Below are 19,466 nucleotides of genomic sequence, written 5' to 3'. Positions count from 1 at the left end.
GAATCGACAGCAGCATTATCACTCTGCCTCCTGATTCAAACACTCAGAGAAAATGCTCAGCACCAATTGCACTCATTGGCCAAGCCTCTAGCCAATCAGAGCTCAGGAATGCAAGGTGCCTTTAGGTTATACCCAACCCCAAAACATGAGAGAGAGAGAGAGAGGGAGTGAGAGAGAGAGAGAGAGAGAGAGAGAGAGAGAGAGAGAGGCATGCTGTGGTGCAGTGGGTCCTCTCAGCTGTATTCTCTGGTGTTCCTCCTGCTGGAGTGAGTCTATAACAGTGACTGAATTACAGGGCTGTTGTGTTGCAGCCAGCGTTGCTGCTGCTGTGCTTCTCATTTGGCAACATCTGGCATAACAAGAGTCTTGTGCTGAGATCTGAAGGCGAGGGAGCATCTCATGTGGATGAAGGGAACAGAGCAGGAGAAGATATACAACGTAAAGATGCAAAGTGAAGGTTGCGATATTGAACGACGTTTCCACATTTGTGCTGAGTTTTGAGAGGCACAAAAGGTGGGCTGAGTGGGTTTGAGTCACCTCAGTAACTGATTGAGGAAGACAAGAGTTGAGCAGGAAGATAACGTGGCGAGGACAAGTTGACAGTGGAAGGATACAGGATGATTTTGGGTAAGACAGTGTTAGAACGCTTTTCTCCCGCTTTGCTCTTATTGATGTGACCGATGTGTTTCTTACAGTTACATTCCTCTTGTCTCAAGGTGATCAAGTTTGTGCCTGGCACAAACTTTTGGTTGGATCTGTTTATATTGATCAGTGGGCTACCCTGGTTGTAAAATCTGGGGTGAGCAAGGCTTATTTTGCTGTAGTTCATGTGAGGTTTCTGAGAAAACTTTATTTATGTTTATTTATGTGTTCATGGATCTAGCAGTCATTAAAATTATTCATATAGGAAATATAGGAAAAGACAGATAAGACATAAGCATCCCACAGAGAATGTCTAACATTGCTGAATGAATTCTAACTCTGCAACACACACACAAAGGAGGGCAGAAAGACAGAAAACAGCTAAAGATGGAGGAGTAAAAGATTAAGGGCCTTGTTTTGCTGTTAAAAGATCTAATCAGCACAACACCCTAAAACCAAAATTCAAATGCTGATACAATTTAGAAAGCATGCCATTATATCAAAGATACAGAGATCATATTTCATTTTAAGTAAGCTGACTGTCACTGAAGGCTTTTCTTGATTAAAGTTTAACTTCATTAAAAAAGTCATACGCTTATTCATTTGAATCAAGTAAAACATGTTAATAGGTTTCAGAGCTTTGTATCAAACCTGCAGGACTTGATTTTATATATCAAAATAAATCATGCAACAAAATAAATTTAGATTTGACTTGGATATATTGAGAGAGTATAATTTCTAAATATTTATGCACAAATTAAGTTATAATTGTGTTTTGTAAAAAGCATTCAGTGCAATCGGTTCAACACTGCAGAATATTATGGAAGGAGCTGTTCAATGTGTTCAAAGAAATAAATACACAAAAGGACACTGTGGCAAAATTAGTCAAACAAGATCCTGTAGTGGATTACTGTTATAACATTAGTGCAAATTGTTTTGATAAATTAATTTTGCTAATGTGACACAGTCATGTGGAACATTTTATCTTCACATTTGCAGTTTTAATATTTTATCTTGTCAGTTTACAGAGTATAATTCTTACTTTCAGAATAATTTTGAATAACTATAACATCCTTCTCCCACGTGTGTGTTGACAAAATATTTGACAACCTAATTTTGGGTCTTACTGTGATCCCAGTCAAATTTAAGCTTGTGGTAATCTCTTTCCTGGTGCACAAGTTTTAACTCTGTGTGCACTAGACACTGAACACCCTGACATTTGATCACATCAACTTGGGGTGACAGGGTTTTTTAGACTGTATTGGCTTCCCTTCAGTAAGTCAGAGTTGTAGATCCCAGGGACCGAAATAGTGTCAGAGAGAGGTGAGGACAGTGTTGACAGGCAAAGACAGAGGGCTGAACACATATATTCCACTCATATCCTTTCCTGTTGTCCATCATCAACAAAATCTCTGCCTCTCCAACGACAGCTACCATTTAAACACTGCATTTCACATTTTTACAGAAAGAAAATATTCAAATGTGTCAACACAATCAGCATTGGAGTATGAAAGAAATGTGCCAAAGCGGGCACAATTTAGAAACTCTGTGTGATTTTTATGATGAATATTTCAGACCCAGGTCTGAGGCCTTTACTTATTTAAAAATGAGCTAAGGCTTCCTTCAGTCTGATGCAAAGACCTCACTCAGCACTATGACAAAAGTCATGTCTCACCAGTATGACGTAATCTACAAATGCATGTATCTATGTGTATGTGTGTGTGCATATATATATATATATATACACATGTATACAGAGTACACACATACTGTACATACTGTGTATACACAAAAAGTTTGTATATACACAAAAAATGTCCTCACTCAGTGTCTTCAACAAGAATCATAGGTGCATGTTGTCCCTGATAAACAACATGACCTTTAAACTGAAGCAATGCAGTGACGGATGAAAAGTATTAGCATTTAAAACAGAGAAATATGCCTTTCACTCTCTATGTTTGGCAAAAACACATTTCAATCTAGTGCAAAGAAGAGAAGGTCGAACATCTCTGAACAGTATAACGTATACAGTCAGCCCTCACAGGAAAGAGCCTTTGGTTAAATGCCAAAAATGGCCTATGTTTAAAGTTACCCTATCTAATTTCTTTTCAGTCACTCAAAGATCTGGTGAATCCCAAAAAGAAAAAAACCTGGTGCTGTACTGTAAGTCTTTGCCCGTCGCATCATGTCCTGTTTCCCAGTGCCAACATATACTACAGATGCCTGGTTGCGACAGACTGTACAAAATGCTGTCTCAAGTCCAAATCTAGCGTTAGCTGACTAATGAGTAAATTTGTCATTGCACTGCTAATGTGACACAAAACACTAATTTTACACAAAGCTCAAATTACTCCAAAATGAAAATCATATAAATTCAATACAAATGTAAACTCATGACCATGCTAGTTCGCTGATGTTACAAAAAATTTTGTATATTATTCAACAACCCACACAGCAATTATCATAGATGTAGGACAAATTGTGCACTCAACAAAGAAGTGTGGCTGACTTGACTGCAGTGTAATTTTTAAGAAGACCAAATACACACATATTAGGATGTGCAATAATACACAAATTTTATTTTTTTAGGTCTATTAGTAAACACCCAACCAGACTTTAAATGTCCATCTTGGCCACTCCAAGCACCTTTACCGTAATCACATGAAAAGAAGCACAACATAAATCAAACAGGAGCTGGCTTGACCAGGTTTTTGCAATTGATAGCTCACTTGACCATAGTTAACATCATCCCATTTCTGTGTCTTCCAACCATTTCCAAATCCAACCTACTTCTTCCATGTGAAAACATGAAATTCAAGAAAATGTGTGGTTTGTCCAATCTGGGGTACCATGAAAGAAAAAAAGGCGTCTTCAATGATGGGGGACCCACTCCTATGTAGATATAAAAAACTTCTAAGCTAAAGAAAACACATCAATTCTTATTTTCTGGTGATTACACATTAAAAAATATATTTGATAATTATGCATAATGTAGCCCATTTCTGCTAATAACTCTATATTTTACAATTTGCACCTTTAAATGCTAATACACCCAGAAGTAAGAATGCTACATTTGAATCCAATTTGAGTCCTTTGGCTGCTTTTAACCCTTTCCACCTCTAAAAGCCAAACCTATGTTAACCCTGTTCTTTTGCTCTTTATTTGCCACTCTGTGCAAAACACCACCACCTCTTTGTTCTGGCAGGCACTGGTTGGACATTTAGCTGATGACAGGTCCTTTGTGGCTGGCTGTTTCAAACGACTACTCATAGTAAAAAAAAAACACTTCTTATAACCTTTGCTAGGTGGTGGGTGGGACTAATGTATGGACCAGATTTTGAAAACATGGGGTAGAAAACTGGAATAACACCAGTGCTATAGGCAGCAGGCTGTCATGGATGGGGGTAGTATTGCAGAGAGACACAACACCCTGGCCCATTTTCACTTGATTTATCAGACCATGTGTTAAATCTTAGTTAATGCGTCTTATCTGATTATGTGTATGATGACTCTCATCTGTCAGGAGTAATGGAAAATATAATGTGACTGTATTGTTAGCAGCCTTTTAAGGAAACCCGGGTAATGTATGGGTAAACAAAGCTTGTGGCTTGGATATGGCACATTTACTCATGACAGTCAACATTAAGCATGATTGCAGTCTTTCACTCTTAAAATAAGTATTCTATTTTTAACCATGACTGTGGTCTTTTAACCTTACACTGGGATCAGACTACATGATATCACTCCAATAGTAGAAGTTACCCAATAAAGCAGCATGACATCATGACAAAGAAACTAGTGTTCACCTAGTTTAACAACTCCTACTGCATGAATGACCCAAAAGAGTAAATCTTCCATGCACAACAGTAAACATGTTGGAGCAATAAATGAATCACTGGTGCTAAGAATTGGTCCCGGAATATCTGTTTTACAGCTACTCCTTTTCAGTATGCTCATCACCAAGGTTATAAAGATGGTAAGGTTACTATGTGCAATCTAGTCTAAAGTGAGTTTGTGAAGTGGCTGCTGGAACACTGCAATTTCCCTTTGGGTTTTATAAATCTATCTATTGATAATTTTGATAGCATAATCAGACATGAAGAGCCTAGAGCCATGCTAGCAGCTCTGTGAAGCTGCACTTAGGCATACTTGAGCTAAATGCTAGCCCAAATTATTTTAGTATGTCAGCATGTAAACATTTGCTAATTAGCAGTAAAACAAAGTACTCATGAGGCTGATGGTAATGTCATTTGTTTTGCAGGTGTTTGGTCATAAACCAAAGTACAAATGAATTTCTTACCTGATGATGGTACTAGGGGTGAAGTTATTATAATTCATTCTGTATGAGACATGTCTATAGTATATAAAATTTTATATCTACACAAACCCAAAAATGTTAGCCTCATGGTAGTACTCACTGAAAAGTCATTTAGTTTGAAGGACTTGTCAACCATAACCATAAAAGAAGAAGGCCTTTAAGCTTACAGCACAAAACGCTAACACCAGTTATTTACTGGTTTCAAAGATGCCAAAAGAGGCAAGAGGGCCACGCTGAAGCATAAAACCACACACCAGTTCCTTCCAAAAATATAACCTGCAATTTCTGCTTTTGTGGAACAAAACCATATATGATATGTATCCAGCTGCATGCATCATCTCTTTACTCTATCTTGATTTTTCTATTTATCAGAGATTAAGTGTTCCTTGCCTTTGCGTGTTCTCCATTGTATAAAATGATAAAAAGACACCTGGCTGTTGTATGACAGATGCCATTGTTGTGTATATGTGTGTTCTCTGTTTACATGTGCGCTTGCTTGTTTACTTTACATTCTCAGGTTTCTGTAGGTCTGTATCTGCAGCTGAGTGCACTTCCAGCTCCCATCTCCCAGCAGGTGTGTAAATGGTTTGACAATCAGGATAATAATGTGGGGCAGGGCTGGCAGTCATGTTGACATGGTAGATCTCTGGCCAGCCCTCACATAGTTCTGAGTGGTTACATCATGACCACAGTATAATGAAAGAGAAAGTTGGCAACCAGGCCATATTTTCATCTACTGTACGTACTGGAAACAGTAACATTTCACTCGCCAACTTTGCTCTAGATATTTACAAACTCAGCAATGCTGAGCATATTTTCAAAAAACACAAGTAAGACAAACACTTGTATCTGAGGGTGCTTAAAGAACATGAACCAAGATTTTGATGTGGCATGATTATATACAAATCTCTAAGTACAGCCCCAACTACATTTGCATGGGTTGAAAAATTTAACCCTTATCTTAAGGTCATATAAGTCAACCTCATTCAAGTAAACACGTTAGCAATGCTCAAAGAAAACAAACACACTACACGTTGCTAGCAAAAATACAACAAAACAAAATAAAACAAATCTTTCATTTTCCTAGATGGACACATGTAACAAATGTAGAAAACCAACTTCAGCTCATCTCATATGATTCCAACACTGAACATTATGGCAAAAAAACAATGTGACATACGTAGGTGTTGTACTTACAAACAAACCAACAGCAACACACATGTTGCATATACAATAAATAGTGGCATATACCAAATTTCATGTCCCTGGATTCTTCTCTATACAAAAAAAAAAACAAAACAAAACAAAAAAACCCACAGACATGACTTTAGACAACCCACGAGCAGAGCAGCACAGTAACTCAATATTGTTAACCTTTACTGTAGTGACTGGAGTGTTTTCAGTACTTTGACAATGTTACCATGAGATTTTTAACACATGTACGATATGTCACATGCTGCAGTTAAGCTTTGAGGAATGTAACTGCTTTTCTCAGTTAGTACATGGCGTTTCTTCTCTACGTTAACCTGCAGGTTAACAGGGCTCTTTATCTCCTCCGCTCACCTTGGACTCACCTCAAAATATGCATTCCCTTCCCACCATTTTCCTTCTCTTTCCACCTCATCTCCCCTCCTCGTCCAGACCTCTTTTCCACGCTCAATTGACTCCAGCCACTCAGACCCACTGCCAAGCTCCCTTCTGCTCATCCTCTTCCGTTCCATGATGATCACAGGCTGTTTTACTTCTATATGTTGTTTCTTAACCAAATACTATGGAGAGCCATACACAATTTTTCAGGAGAAATTGTTAGCAGGGAAAGGTCCAAACAAAACAATGTGCCACCATTTTTTATTTTAATGAGAGCACTGTAAAATCTGTAGGGGAAAACAAAAGTCTTCATTAATCAAAACTACTGCATAAAATCAAGAGAGTGAAGCTGCAGAAGCACCAGCTGATCTCAAGAGCACTGGATAAACACACACACACACAAATAAACACATGTCCAGTAAAAGAGGACTTGTGAGAGTTCGCTGGGAGGTGGCATTTAAGCCTGGCCAATGGGGCGCAGAACATCTATCATTAAAACAAAGTGCAGACTGAAATCAACTCTATTGTCCTTCACTAGCATTCAGCTCTCCTCGTTGCCGTGTCAGATCTCACACAGACCAACATAACATTAATCAGCTTTGAGCCTATAAGATACTCTTTTTAAAGCATCATTCATTCATACTATAGAGGCTTGTGTGTGAATGTGTGTGTGCATGTATTGTCATCTGTCCCCAGCTTAGGTTGAAATAGCTGCCTTTGACTTGAGGGTAAGCTGAGCTGTAGTAAACTGGATTTCATGCTCAGTCCTTCACAGAAACAATGTGTGACACTAAGACAAAGCCATCTTCCCCTTGCAATCATGGTAAAGTTAGCACTGTGGTTGTTTAAGGGTTTGACCATGAAACCACATGACCCACCTGAACATTTATTTTAGATATAATGATGTAGCAGGCAGCCAACAGCTTAGCCACAAAACAACACCCAGGACCCATGAATCAATAGTAATATCATCAGCAAAGGATGATGAACATAGTGATGGTGTCATATGCCATGAAGCGTTTGACCCTGTCTCTTTTTCACATTGTCTTGTACACAAAGCTGTTGGAAAGACAAACAAGAACAAAGCAGATCCAGTGGTTTTATGCTAACACACCAGCTGCCACCCCAGGGTTGTTCCTCTGCTGCAGTGACAGCAAGGTTTTTGTCAGGGGGAGGCAGGCTAATCTGCCACAGAAGCTCATTTCAGAGTCATCTGTGCACAGCAGCCCATTTAGATGCAGATGTGAGGTGGTCACATTCTGTTTTGAGTGTGGAGCTGAGGGGCCTGGAAATTCCTTTTTTAAAACATATTTCTCTGTTTTGGTAGGATCCTGTAGTGTTCTTTCCTATCATCAGACTTCATTCTGATAGACAGCATGACACCCACTCCCCTGTCCCCTTCCCTGCTGGTCCCAACACGAAGCACAAAGATGGAGGCAGGGAGGGAATGTTGAGATGCTCCAGCGACGTCACTGACATTGACATTACCTCTGTGATCATTTAAACTAAATTGGCTAAATGAATTGCCAATTTGAGAGGCCTTAGTCACAGCATATTGGGGCGTGCATGCCTGTGTATACACGTCAGGGCTGGTGAAATCTACTATGATGGTAAGATTCTGTCTCAGTTTTTCCTCAGTCCCAGCCTTTTCTTTTTTCTGCATCTCTTCATTTCTGTCCAACTGCTTTTCTCTCACAATATACACAAAAATCCAATAAGCTATTACACGGGTATTGATCCTTTTCTCGGCCAAACATTTGCATTAGAAAAAAGGCAGTAAGATGAGGGGGCTGGGTGAGACGGCGCTGTCGGTTCGTTTTAGTGGAGAGAACAAGCATTTGATGGTGAGGCCTGGATTTATAGAGTTTGGCAGCACTTTAACACTAACGCTCCTCAGAATGCGCCCAATCAATGCTCTCCCACCCTGCATGGCCGCTGTTGAAGAGTCATGATGTTCGCTTATCTGATGTCATTGTAAATCACTCAGGAGGGGGGTTGGTTGGGGGCACTGCTGCTACACTCACGCTGCAGTGAGAATGTGACACTGAAAACAATGTGTGCCAACTTTAAATACATTACTCTATTGTATGTGTGTCTGCACTGTAAATGCTTATTTCTAAGTAACAGCGGACATGCTGTGACCTTTAAATTGTAATGTGGCGTAAAATGAGCTGAGGATTTACCAGAAGCGTGTAAGGAATACGCTTCGCTGACCAAAGAGGATACAGTGATAATACCCCTCACCCAACAAGGCATTACTGTCCCACTATTTGCACTGTTAACCATGCACTTTATTGCATATGAGACGCTTCCACATCATTTCACAGATTGGATGAAATAGGTAAACATTAGAAATAATCCACATAATATTATTAGTGACTTTGATTTTCAGAAAAAATAAGCCTGGGGATATTCTGTGTTTTTATTATTGCCAACAAATGTGATAAATTATCCCCAAACGAACAGTTAATTGATCTTTTTAACACGTGTGGTTTGTGTAGCTTATTTCCATCACCTCCACTGTTGGCCAAAATCTATTAAAATATACACTGACCAGTCACTTTATTAGGTACACCTGTACAATTATATGCAGTTAAATGCAACATTTCCACTTTAATATCTGTGTTTATGAAGCTCTGAATGTTTCAGTTTTTGGTGAAATTGTCATAAAGGTATAAATTCAATTATATGTTTACTATTAAGGTCACAGTTAAAGGTGGTGTTGTACTGGACTATATTATATATGAAACCTTTTGAGCTTCATAAACATGTTAAGGCAGAAGTGTTGAACTTAACTACATACAGTCGTACAGGTGTACCTAATAAAGTGGCCTGTCAGTGTATAAACAGGAGTTGCACTTAATGACATGTTCCGTTTTTATGATCAACAAGGAATGTCAGTGTATAAACAGGAGTTGCACTTGGTGACACTGTCATTCCCACAAACACAGTCCTGCTGCTGCAAGTACAGTATGTACTAGTGCTTATTAATCCACAGCTGAAAATAGGTCCAACAATTTACTTCTATTTGAGTAATGTTTGATACAAATTCCAGTGCCCAGCTGTTTTAGAAATTTATATAGCCTTTTAAATTAACATAGGTTTATGATCCATTTTTAGACTTATACCTTCAGTAGTAATGATTTGAGTGACACATTTACTGTCTTCAATCAAGACAATACATTAAATATCATCATCTTTATTTATTAATATTTCAACATAAGAATTTTAAAAAATGCACCAAATTTTCTAAATTATTTACGAATATCTCCATACTTGATTTTTTTAAAGAACATAAAATGTAGTTATAATTGTACTGCTTTCATGCATTTCTCCATGACATCTGGTCTTGACCATTCACTCATTCCTTCACAATCATATGAACTAAGATGTGTTATTACTGCTTTTTGTGCAAACACTGCTGATATTGGTTTAGTGAGGTGATAACAGTGACCACGTGAGGTGTGGGATTTAGGGCATGTCTGAAGGGGCATTTAAGCGATGACCACATCTTGTTCCTCTTCCTATATCTTCTAAACTCCTGCCTTCTCCTGCAGCACATGCCAAAGTAGCTACAGCTGTACAGCTGAGCTTCAGCTGCCACAGCCTCCTAAGAGCTGAAACTGGCTGAAGAGCAGCGCTTGAAGGAGACACTTTCCCCTCCATCTATTTCTGATCCTGAGGGTGCATTATTCACGTCTTCCCTGCTGTCGGTGAAAGAAGCCTCCTCTGCTGTTACCAAAATAGCCCTTTCTTCCTCCTGTTTTGACAAGTGGACAGTTTTTATTTTCAGTTTTCAGTTTTTATTTAACTAAATTGTTGAGTAGTCATCCAGTAGAGGAAGTAATAACAGAGCAGGGCTGTGTATATTCTCAGGAGAAAAGATTATACAAATTCTCTCTGCGTGGCCAAATTGGGCCTGAGGTACCCTGCTGGTTTTACACTAAACAAAATAACTGGAATGGAGAGGGTGAAACAGAAATGGGATTAGGAGGAGGAGCAGGAGGAATCAAAAATATGGAGAAACTGATGCGGGGTGAGGAGACGTACAGAGGCGGACAGACAGAGAAGGGGATCATGAAATGGGGGACAGAAAATTGTGCTTGGTGTGAGACAGAGGGAGAAATGGAGAAAAGGCGGATATCTGCAGCACCCCAGCTGTGAGGCTTAAGGAGCTTAGCCCTCCTGCTCGTCACATAAGACTCCTCAAGTGCAGGCATTCACCGCTGCAGAGCTATTACTGAGAGAAAAGTGTGCAAGAGAAGCAGAGAGAGGAGATGTGTGGGTGGTAGTGGGGCTCACCATGGGAGAATGATGCAAAAGATGCGGTTTACATTTAAAAGAAATGGAGCATTAAAAAAAAATGTACCTGCTATAGTTTGAAGATGTTTTAGAGCTGTTCTGATATGATGTTTAGCTTGCCAAGAGCCAGATGAGAAAACTGATACCACTGTCACATACAGTAAATACCGTATGCACAGAGCCAGACTCTCTTTTTCCTGTTGTCTTTGTGCTAAGCTATGTAAGCAGTGTAAGCTAACCAGCTGCTGGCAGTAGCTCCATATGTAACATATGGACATGACAGTCTCATCTAACTTGTGACAAAAAAGGAAATAAGAAAATATTTTGTCAATTGTGGTAGTGTGATCAAGGACGGGCTGTGTTTGTTGTTCAGTCACTGCATTATCTTACTAAGAGCAGTGCTTGAAATAGTTTTAATATTTATGAGGTTTTCTGATTTTCTTATTTTCATCTCAAATCTCAAATTTGCTTGATTGTGCGTCTACCACAGGAAGTGTAAACCGACCAGGGCCGGTCCCAGCCTTCCTCAGGAGCCCGGCTGTCCTCCCACCCCCGCTGGACATGAAGCCCTTCCTCCAGTTCCCCTTGGAGTCTCCTCACCCAGCCAGCATCTGCCTCTTCCACAACTTTAACACAGTGAGTGCACGCTAGCACCTGTCCACCAATACTGTATGCGCAGATAGGGTCTTGGACTGGTAATCATCTTGTTCCACTGGTATTCGGAGACAGAGCCGGTATTCGGTTGCAGCTTTGGAGCACTGCATCCTGAATGAAGACTAGTGACAAACTGCTTAGATTTACAATGTACAATCCAAAATTGATAAAAAGACAGCCGTTTACTTTTTATTCAGCAGAGTGAATTTCAGTATAATTGAGAAAATGCCCAGACAAGTTTTTTACTGCAATAAAATGAGCAACAACTAAACAACAGTATAAGAGGTGCAGGCTGCATTTGCAGCAGGCAGCATTTTCGGTCTCTTCTTCTCATTTCCAGATTGGGTTTCATGTGAAGGTCAGCATGGTGACAAACAGGGATGCACATGCAACACACACGCACACTATCATTCAGCTCATCTGTATGTACTCAGACAAAATGATGCTTCCACAAGTTTAGATTTATCCTGCTTCATCAAGGACATTGAGGGTGGTTACTAATGCTGGAGCACCTCAATACAAATCGCTCTCTTTGCGCAGTACAATTAAAACCAGCCAGCAACACTGCTGTCAGCCAGTGATGGACGGCTGCAGCTCGGCGTGAGTTGTTATGTAAAGCAGGACGACCAAGCTCAGTCTGCTCATCTTTAGAGACTGCAGGCACTGTAAGGACATGGAGAAGGGCAGCGCATCAGAAATACGCGAGTACTGTGATCACTGATTCAGCCACAGTTATGTACCAGGGCAGCAATTGTTCTGTGGGTGGTGGAGGTGTGTGAATTGTCTAGAGAACTTATATCAGGTCTACCTCACCAGCTTTCCAGGTACTGCAATTGTCAGACACTTAATATTCACCAGAGTGTACTGTAGGTAGGCACACTAAAATACTGCATGGGCAGAGGGACACAGTGAGTCTGTGGTTTTATTGATTTTTAACACTCAGGAGATAAATAAGTTTTCTGTATGGCTGCAGGATAGTGTACAGGTTATTAGTCTCTGTGTCAGTTACACAAATTATTTTACACTTAGAATTCATTAGATTTCATTACCCCAAAGCCTGTTTGAGATACAATTTAAGCCTTTGTTGTTGTTGTTGTTGTTTTGAGCAGCAGCAATTGAGCATAATTTTTAATCAGTACTGTAATTATTAACAAATCCCGCAAATCCTAAAAAATATAGATTGGCATGACTGTTTTTCCACCTGGAGAATTAGATAACACAACACCAGATCTATGTAAATCACTAAGAAATCTGGAGATTTGCAAAGTCATTCAGAAGTCTGAAATAAGCTAACTATCTTCTTTACTAAAACAGTGTCACAGAGAAGCTTCAGTTTGGTTTCACTAAATCAGGATGGACTGAACTCTAAAGTGAAATAAATGCAACAATGTGAGACCCTACAGTGTATTAAAGACAAAATATTTAAGAATGGAGCTGCAAATAAAATACAAAGCCATATACATGTACATTAGTGGTGCAACAAAGGGGCCACTGTCTGAGGGAGGACTGAGTGAAAGAGGAGACGAAAAGTGACTAATAGGTTAATGAGGATAAAACAGTAGGGACAGGTACATATGGGGAGCTCCTGAAGGAAACAGGTGGTCAAAGGAAGACAAAAAGAGACAGAGAGAGATCAGCATGGTGAACAGCAGTCACCAATAGGAGATGGGACAGGTTCATGTTTCTAATTTGCTGGCATACACAAAGACACAAAAGCTTCATTCATATTACCTGCTGATGTGACTCAAATCAAATTTTTTTCTCCTTCAAGTGACTCAGATCTGATATTTTCACACTTCTGTGAGCAACCCAAATCAGATTTTTTCATATTAGATCTGGCCCAAATATCAAATCTGATATTTGACCATATGACTGGTGTCAGAATGGTCACATGGGAGTTCATGTATTTTTTTTCAATGCCTGACTCCTCTGTGCATGCACATATTGCCTGTTGTTATCATTCATTGTTGGCCCCAAGCAGACTGATATAAAATAAACACAGTAGAGAGCAACAACAGCGATGGAGGTCAGTAAAGAGACAAAGATGTTCTACTTGTATGGAGAAGTTCAAGTCAAAGAGGAAGGAACATCTCATAAATGAGCAGTTTCTGAGGAGACTGTGTGATCTGACAGTCGAAAAATGACATTTTTGTTGTTACTCTTGTAGACAGGTGGATCACATTTTAGTTAAATCTACACATGCGTGGCAGTTTAGGAGCTCAGTGGTCAAATTGTAGTTAGATACATGTCACAAACATGAATGATCGGATGTGACAAAAGATCAGAAGGTATTGTCTTGTAATGTGAACATAGCCTTAGACAATAATACACTCAGATACATACACACATTCACAATATACATGTATTCAGGCCGCACCCACACTCAGTGTCTGCACAGAAACCAATGTAAACAAACAAGTACGATGGTGTTTCAGGCCTCTACTTAGAAAACCCAAAACAAGAAAGAGGTAAATCAGAGATGGGGCCAAAATAAAAAGAAAAGCAAGCAAGCAAACTTTATTTATATAACACCTTTCTAAACCTATGTTACAAGGTGCTTTCCAGTAAAATTTAAAAAAATGGAAAGGAAAAACAAATTAGGCTCAAGAGTATAAATATTTCTAACAGTGGATTCAATGAGGGTTTAAGATTTCAGACCAATTATACCATTTCCCCTTGTGGCTGGAGCTCAAGAATGTAAACCGCCTCTCATTTGGCAGCATGTGTTCACAGTCTGAGCAGGAGATGAGAGGCTGAGTAAAGCCACAGTTAACTTCTTGCTGCTTAATTAGGGCAACACCCTGCCAACGGGTCAGAAATCTCACACGTGTCCATCTGAGTCATCTAGAAATGAGGTAGCAAACATTTCATAATGATGTGATGTGGCACGAGCTTGATCTGAGAGTGACAAGCTTGGGTGTATTTTCAAGAACAAGTTTTGGGCTAATGTTTTTAAATGGCAGCCACTATACCTCTGCTATGACAAAATTCAGAGTGAGATCAACATGGTTAACAGCAGTCATCAATAGGAGACAGTAGGGATGGGGCTTGTTTTTGTCTACCTTGCTGGCATACACACATCGACACATTTTTATATACAGCCAGACCTTTCTGTATTTGGTTACTTAACATGTTTTACAGTTTATATGTATATTTCTTTATCAGCTACTCAGTGCGCATTTTATTTCCCTTCTGATAAATTTGACTGCTTTTCCTGCTATAGGGACCCAACAGCAATTATAAGGTTGAATCCAACATAAAATGCATTCTATCTCTTACTAGTGAAAAACACAGAAACCTCTCTGTTGTTTTGTGTAATGCTTTAATATCATGTTTCTAAAACAGATTTTGTAGCCCACAAACTAAGTACGAATTTTTGAAGCTACGCAGTCTGTAATTAGGCCCTTGTACTGTCAACATGAATTAAAGCATCTGATCCACACCCAAGAACTCCAGCTCCGGCACAGACAGCCGCACCAGCTGCTGCTGAGGAAACACACAATCTCCTGTCCACAGCAATCACCACTCCCGCTTCAATTCCTTCTTCTCCACTCTTTTATCTCCAAGCTTTCTCGCCCTTTAGCAACTCCCCTTGTCACTCACTTGCACTTTTTCTTTAATGCCTTTCTCCCTCATTCAGTTGAACCCTGAGGTTAGGAGAAACACAGCCCTCTGAGCTTCTGTTATGCTGCTGAATCTTAGATGCGACCTCTGGGTCATCTCTCCTCAGATGGACCCTGTCCAGAAGGCTGTGATGACACACACCTTTGGGCCACCTATGGTGAAGACAAAACGGCCAATCATCTCCTGCAATGTCTGTCAAATACGCTTCAACTCAGAGGTATGAAAGCTTAAATTGTTTGAATGAATGGTTTACTTTTATAGACAATATCTTATCAACTGATTGTTTGCCAGTATCCTCACCCAAACAGCAATAGTTCATTGCAGCCTTGGATGTCTTCACATGCTGCAGGGGCATGCAATGGTCAGTAGCAAGATTCTTAGCATTTAAAGAGTGTAGATGGTGATGTCTATTGTTCTAGTCTAGTCAAAAACAGAAAAATCCAAGCAGAAGAGTAAGAAATTGATTAGACAATGTCTTTATCTGCTCAACATAAGCTGCTCGTGCAGCTCTTTCTTTTTATACTTGTATGGTATGTACAACTTGTATGAAGGTTTGTTTTTTTTTTATTTCAAATCTACCTTCCAACTTGAGATGAATCAACCAGGTCTGCACAACATGTTGTCTACATTGGGAGCATGGTTGCCTCCTAAATAAGGCACTGCAAATCTACAGTTATCCTTCTTTCTTAAGGTTCACAGAAATGTTTACAATTTCAAAATATAAAAAGTATGTAAGCTAACTACTACTACATACTAATAATACTACAGCAGGAGTAACTAGTTCTACAGTGCACTGGAAAATTAATGCTTGTTCTTACCATGTATGCTTTCTACATGGGAAACAGTTGGTGAGGACCATGGAAGCTTTTCACAGTTTTAGCAATATACAATACATATGATGCATTGTGGTTTTAAAAGACAAATTTATGAAGCTAATATTATCTAGCTAGCTAGCTGACAGCTGATTCCTAACAGCAAATGCTCAAATTGATTACAGAAGCCTGCTGGTAAATTCGTGTACCTTCATTCCTATGATATTTCCTTGATGACCGAAGCCCTGCACCCCACACACATTAAATTGTGGCCTAAAAAGTTTGTTGGCTGGATTCAAAGTAAAAGATTAAAACTTGGTTGAAAGTTTCTCAGCTACAATTTTAGAGCCTCCAGAAAGGAAAGAGAGGATAGACAGAGATAACACTGCCTGTGTAATTTATACTCTGAAAGTATCATTTTTACACTCCTCTATTGAAATCTTGTGGGAGTTTCAGAGTGTCAGAAAAGTGTCCCTTAGGATAAGGACATCAGATAAACAGAAGGACAGCAAGCAAGTTTCAGAAAATGAGTGGAAAGCTTCCATTTTACTTTATGTAGAAACAGTACAGAACTGTACAGAAATGTTGTTGAGTACTGTGTCTGGCTTGGAAAACAAATTCCAGGTGCTGCTAACAAGCCTCTGAATATAACAAGGGAGGTTTTTAGGTCCCCTGTGATGAGGTTTTAGTGGAGTGTTGGGAGACGTCTGAGTGTGAGGCAGAAGGATGAAATGCACTAACAGGAGCTTGTCCTTACAACTACCTCAAAGCTGACTGAGCACATTTTCTACATTTCACTCTTGACAGATGGCACAATGCCACAAGGTAAAACTGAAAAGAGGCAAACATGATAAAACTCAAGGATTGATGAGTGTCCCCACTAAACATGGTCGTGTTTAAGTGAAAATACTAGTAAGTCATAATGTGAACTTTCAAACCCAGCTACTGAATGATATGATTTATGTGTTATGAGCCTAGTATTGGGCCTTTTGCATTGTTTGTGTGTGCATGGGTACATTTGCACAGTGGAAATATTTTGAGGGTCTGATTCCTTGGTGCATGGAGAACTGAGAATTTAGATATCACCTTTTCACAACATGGCCCACAACATACGTGACCATAAACTGTATTTAAAAATGGACAACGCGCCACGAATTCCTGAATTATGCAGAAGTGAAACAAAAATAGCATATATGGGGGCAGCCATTTTTGCTTTTGTGATGTATTTTGCAACCAGATTCTGCACAGTAGCAACCAGAGGTGGATCTGTAGTATCATACTACCAATCAGATGGTCAATAATCTGAATTACACCCCCTTTTATATCAACTTATTATCATCATCCCTTATTAAAACACTAAATCAGAAAAATGACCACTAGTACACAGATTGGCATAAATACCTAAAATGTGAGAAATCATCCACCCTAATGTTTATGGCCTACCACTATAACCTCTCACCTAAACATGAGTAGAAATCAAACAAAAACCTGCTCTTATACAAGCCTGCCTAAATATGTAAATGCATTCTAGTGATGAAGCGCTAAATATTTGTACTCTAAATGCAGTGGTGTGTAAAAGACATGGGCAGCGAGGAGGTCATGTGAGACTTGTGCAACACTCTGTTCTCTCCACTTAATTATATCTCCCCTGTTTAGACCTGCATGTTCTCACATGGTCTAAATGAGCATGGGGTACATGAGTGGGGAGCACTTCTATTTACTTCAGCATGTTCATATTTACATACTGCTTGTGAGTTCACTGAACACACATGCATGAAAATGTTTTGGGTGAGTGTCTCTGGCTCATGTCAGGGGTGTGTTGTGTGGTCAGGATGTCTAATACTGAGCCACCTGTTTGTCCTGCCTGCTGTTTTAGCCGTGAGCCGCATTGTGCATCTGCTCTGCTGCAACTCTTCAGTCCTTTCCACCGTAACCTGAGAGAGCTTAAAGCACAGTGGACATTTTTTAATAATGAAGGAATACCCTGCTTACAGTACAGCATTTGGCTTACCCACACTGTCTGGACTGCGCTGCAGTTCAAAGGCAGCCAAACACTCATTATTTCTCATCAAGTCTTCTTCAGGTCATGAGCCATATATTAATAATCCCAACATTTTCTTTGATGTTTATATCTGAGGGAGGCCAGGATTAAATGGGAATTCCTGAGTAGCTACTGAAAGTGATAGTGGGCATCCAGAAACAGGTGCTTCTCACTGCTACTTACACTGTAAACCCACATGTTGTAATTACAACATTGGAATTCATTTTATGCTACAGAGGACAGATTAGCCTGCCAATGTTCAGTTCAGCTTTGCTGCAAGACTGACGTCACACCATGCTGCATTTGCCACCGTCACCACTGCAGTGCCATGCTGGACACCTCTCCCTCTCTTCCTTTCTGTTCAATCCCACACCAAACCATATTGCATTCATAGTGCCCGCCCGCTCTGCAACTTAGTTTGCTCACCCTTTTCCTCATCAATTTTCATGATTCTGTTCTTCCTTTGTAGAGTATACTGTACCATCAGTGCCTTCTCCTTCACTCCACCTCACCAGCCTCTTTCCACCCCCTCTTTCTGTCACTGCTGCCTGTACCCCCTTACAGTAGATTTGGCTGCTAGACCAAGCTTTCTCTGTGTTCTGTGCCTTTGTTGCTTTATAGATAAAACATCAAAGCACATCCTGCTTAGAGAGAAAAGAGATTTCAGGGACATTCACTTGCTCTTATTCTCTCCCTATTTAAATCCCATCTCTGCTTCTTCATTCATCTTAATCCCCCTTCCCATGGGCTCTCTCGTGGCTTTTCTCAGTCCATTTCACCTACTATGTCAAACACAATTTGTATTTTATCATTATTCATTTTTCCTTTTAATGCCAGTAATCAGATGCCATAGTTTCTCTTCAGTTAATTGTCTCTGCTGCATCTCACCCCCATCCTCTGAGCCTGTCAAGACTTTAATGCTTAAATTGGTGGAGGACCTTCACTGATATCTTAAGACTTGAGACTGAAGGTCACGGGGAGAGTGAAGGGTATCAAAGCCAAGCTCGCAAAGAAAGAAAAAATCTGGAGATGCAGAAAGAGAAAGGAAAATAATAAAGGGTGAAATACAGCACGAAAAAAATGCTGTGAATAGGTTTCCCTATTGAGCTAGGAGCTGTCATTTGCTTGTCCACTTTTAGGCATTTATATCTCCATGTCTAATTGCAGGGCTTTGGAAAGCAGCAGCTAGAGGAGTTAGGTTACACAGGCAGAGCTATATCTGCTATTCTGTCATCACCAATCAGGATGAGGGCTATATGGGTAACTATCATTTGCAGTTAATATCTGGGGTTTACAGAGGGTATCCTGGACATGTCCCAGTGGTCCATTTGCCTCAGTGTAGCATCCCACCTGCACAGCCCAACATGTACCTGTCACATGCCTTATGCAGGTCCTTCAGCCTTTTTACAGAAATAGTAAAACCTATCTAATCCCAGTACATCTCTGCTTGTGCATGCACACGCACATACTGTTACACACACAGTCT

General features: G+C 39.8%; 1 protein-coding gene across 1 annotated transcript in view; it reads left to right on the top strand.

Annotated features, from left to right (window-relative positions):
* The first annotated feature begins 229 nt into the window (after positions 1 to 229).
* Positions 230 to 19,466, top strand: part of LOC109956135 (zinc finger protein 385A-like) — a 26,198-nt gene continuing 6,961 nt past the window's right edge. The window contains exons 1-3 of the mRNA XM_020593015.1: positions 230 to 627; positions 11,340 to 11,485; positions 15,234 to 15,344. Coding sequence (XP_020448671.1) covers positions 618 to 627; positions 11,340 to 11,485; positions 15,234 to 15,344 — 267 coding nt within the window. The 5' untranslated portion in view covers positions 230 to 617. The remainder of the gene's footprint in view (positions 628 to 11,339; positions 11,486 to 15,233; positions 15,345 to 19,466) is intronic.

The sequence above is a fragment of the Monopterus albus genome, unplaced genomic scaffold, assembly GCF_001952655.1.
Source record: "Monopterus albus unplaced genomic scaffold, M_albus_1.0 scaffold18.1, whole genome shotgun sequence".
Taxonomy (NCBI): domain Eukaryota; kingdom Metazoa; phylum Chordata; class Actinopteri; order Synbranchiformes; family Synbranchidae; genus Monopterus; species Monopterus albus.
This window is presented reverse-complemented; position numbering and strand designations above follow the sequence as displayed.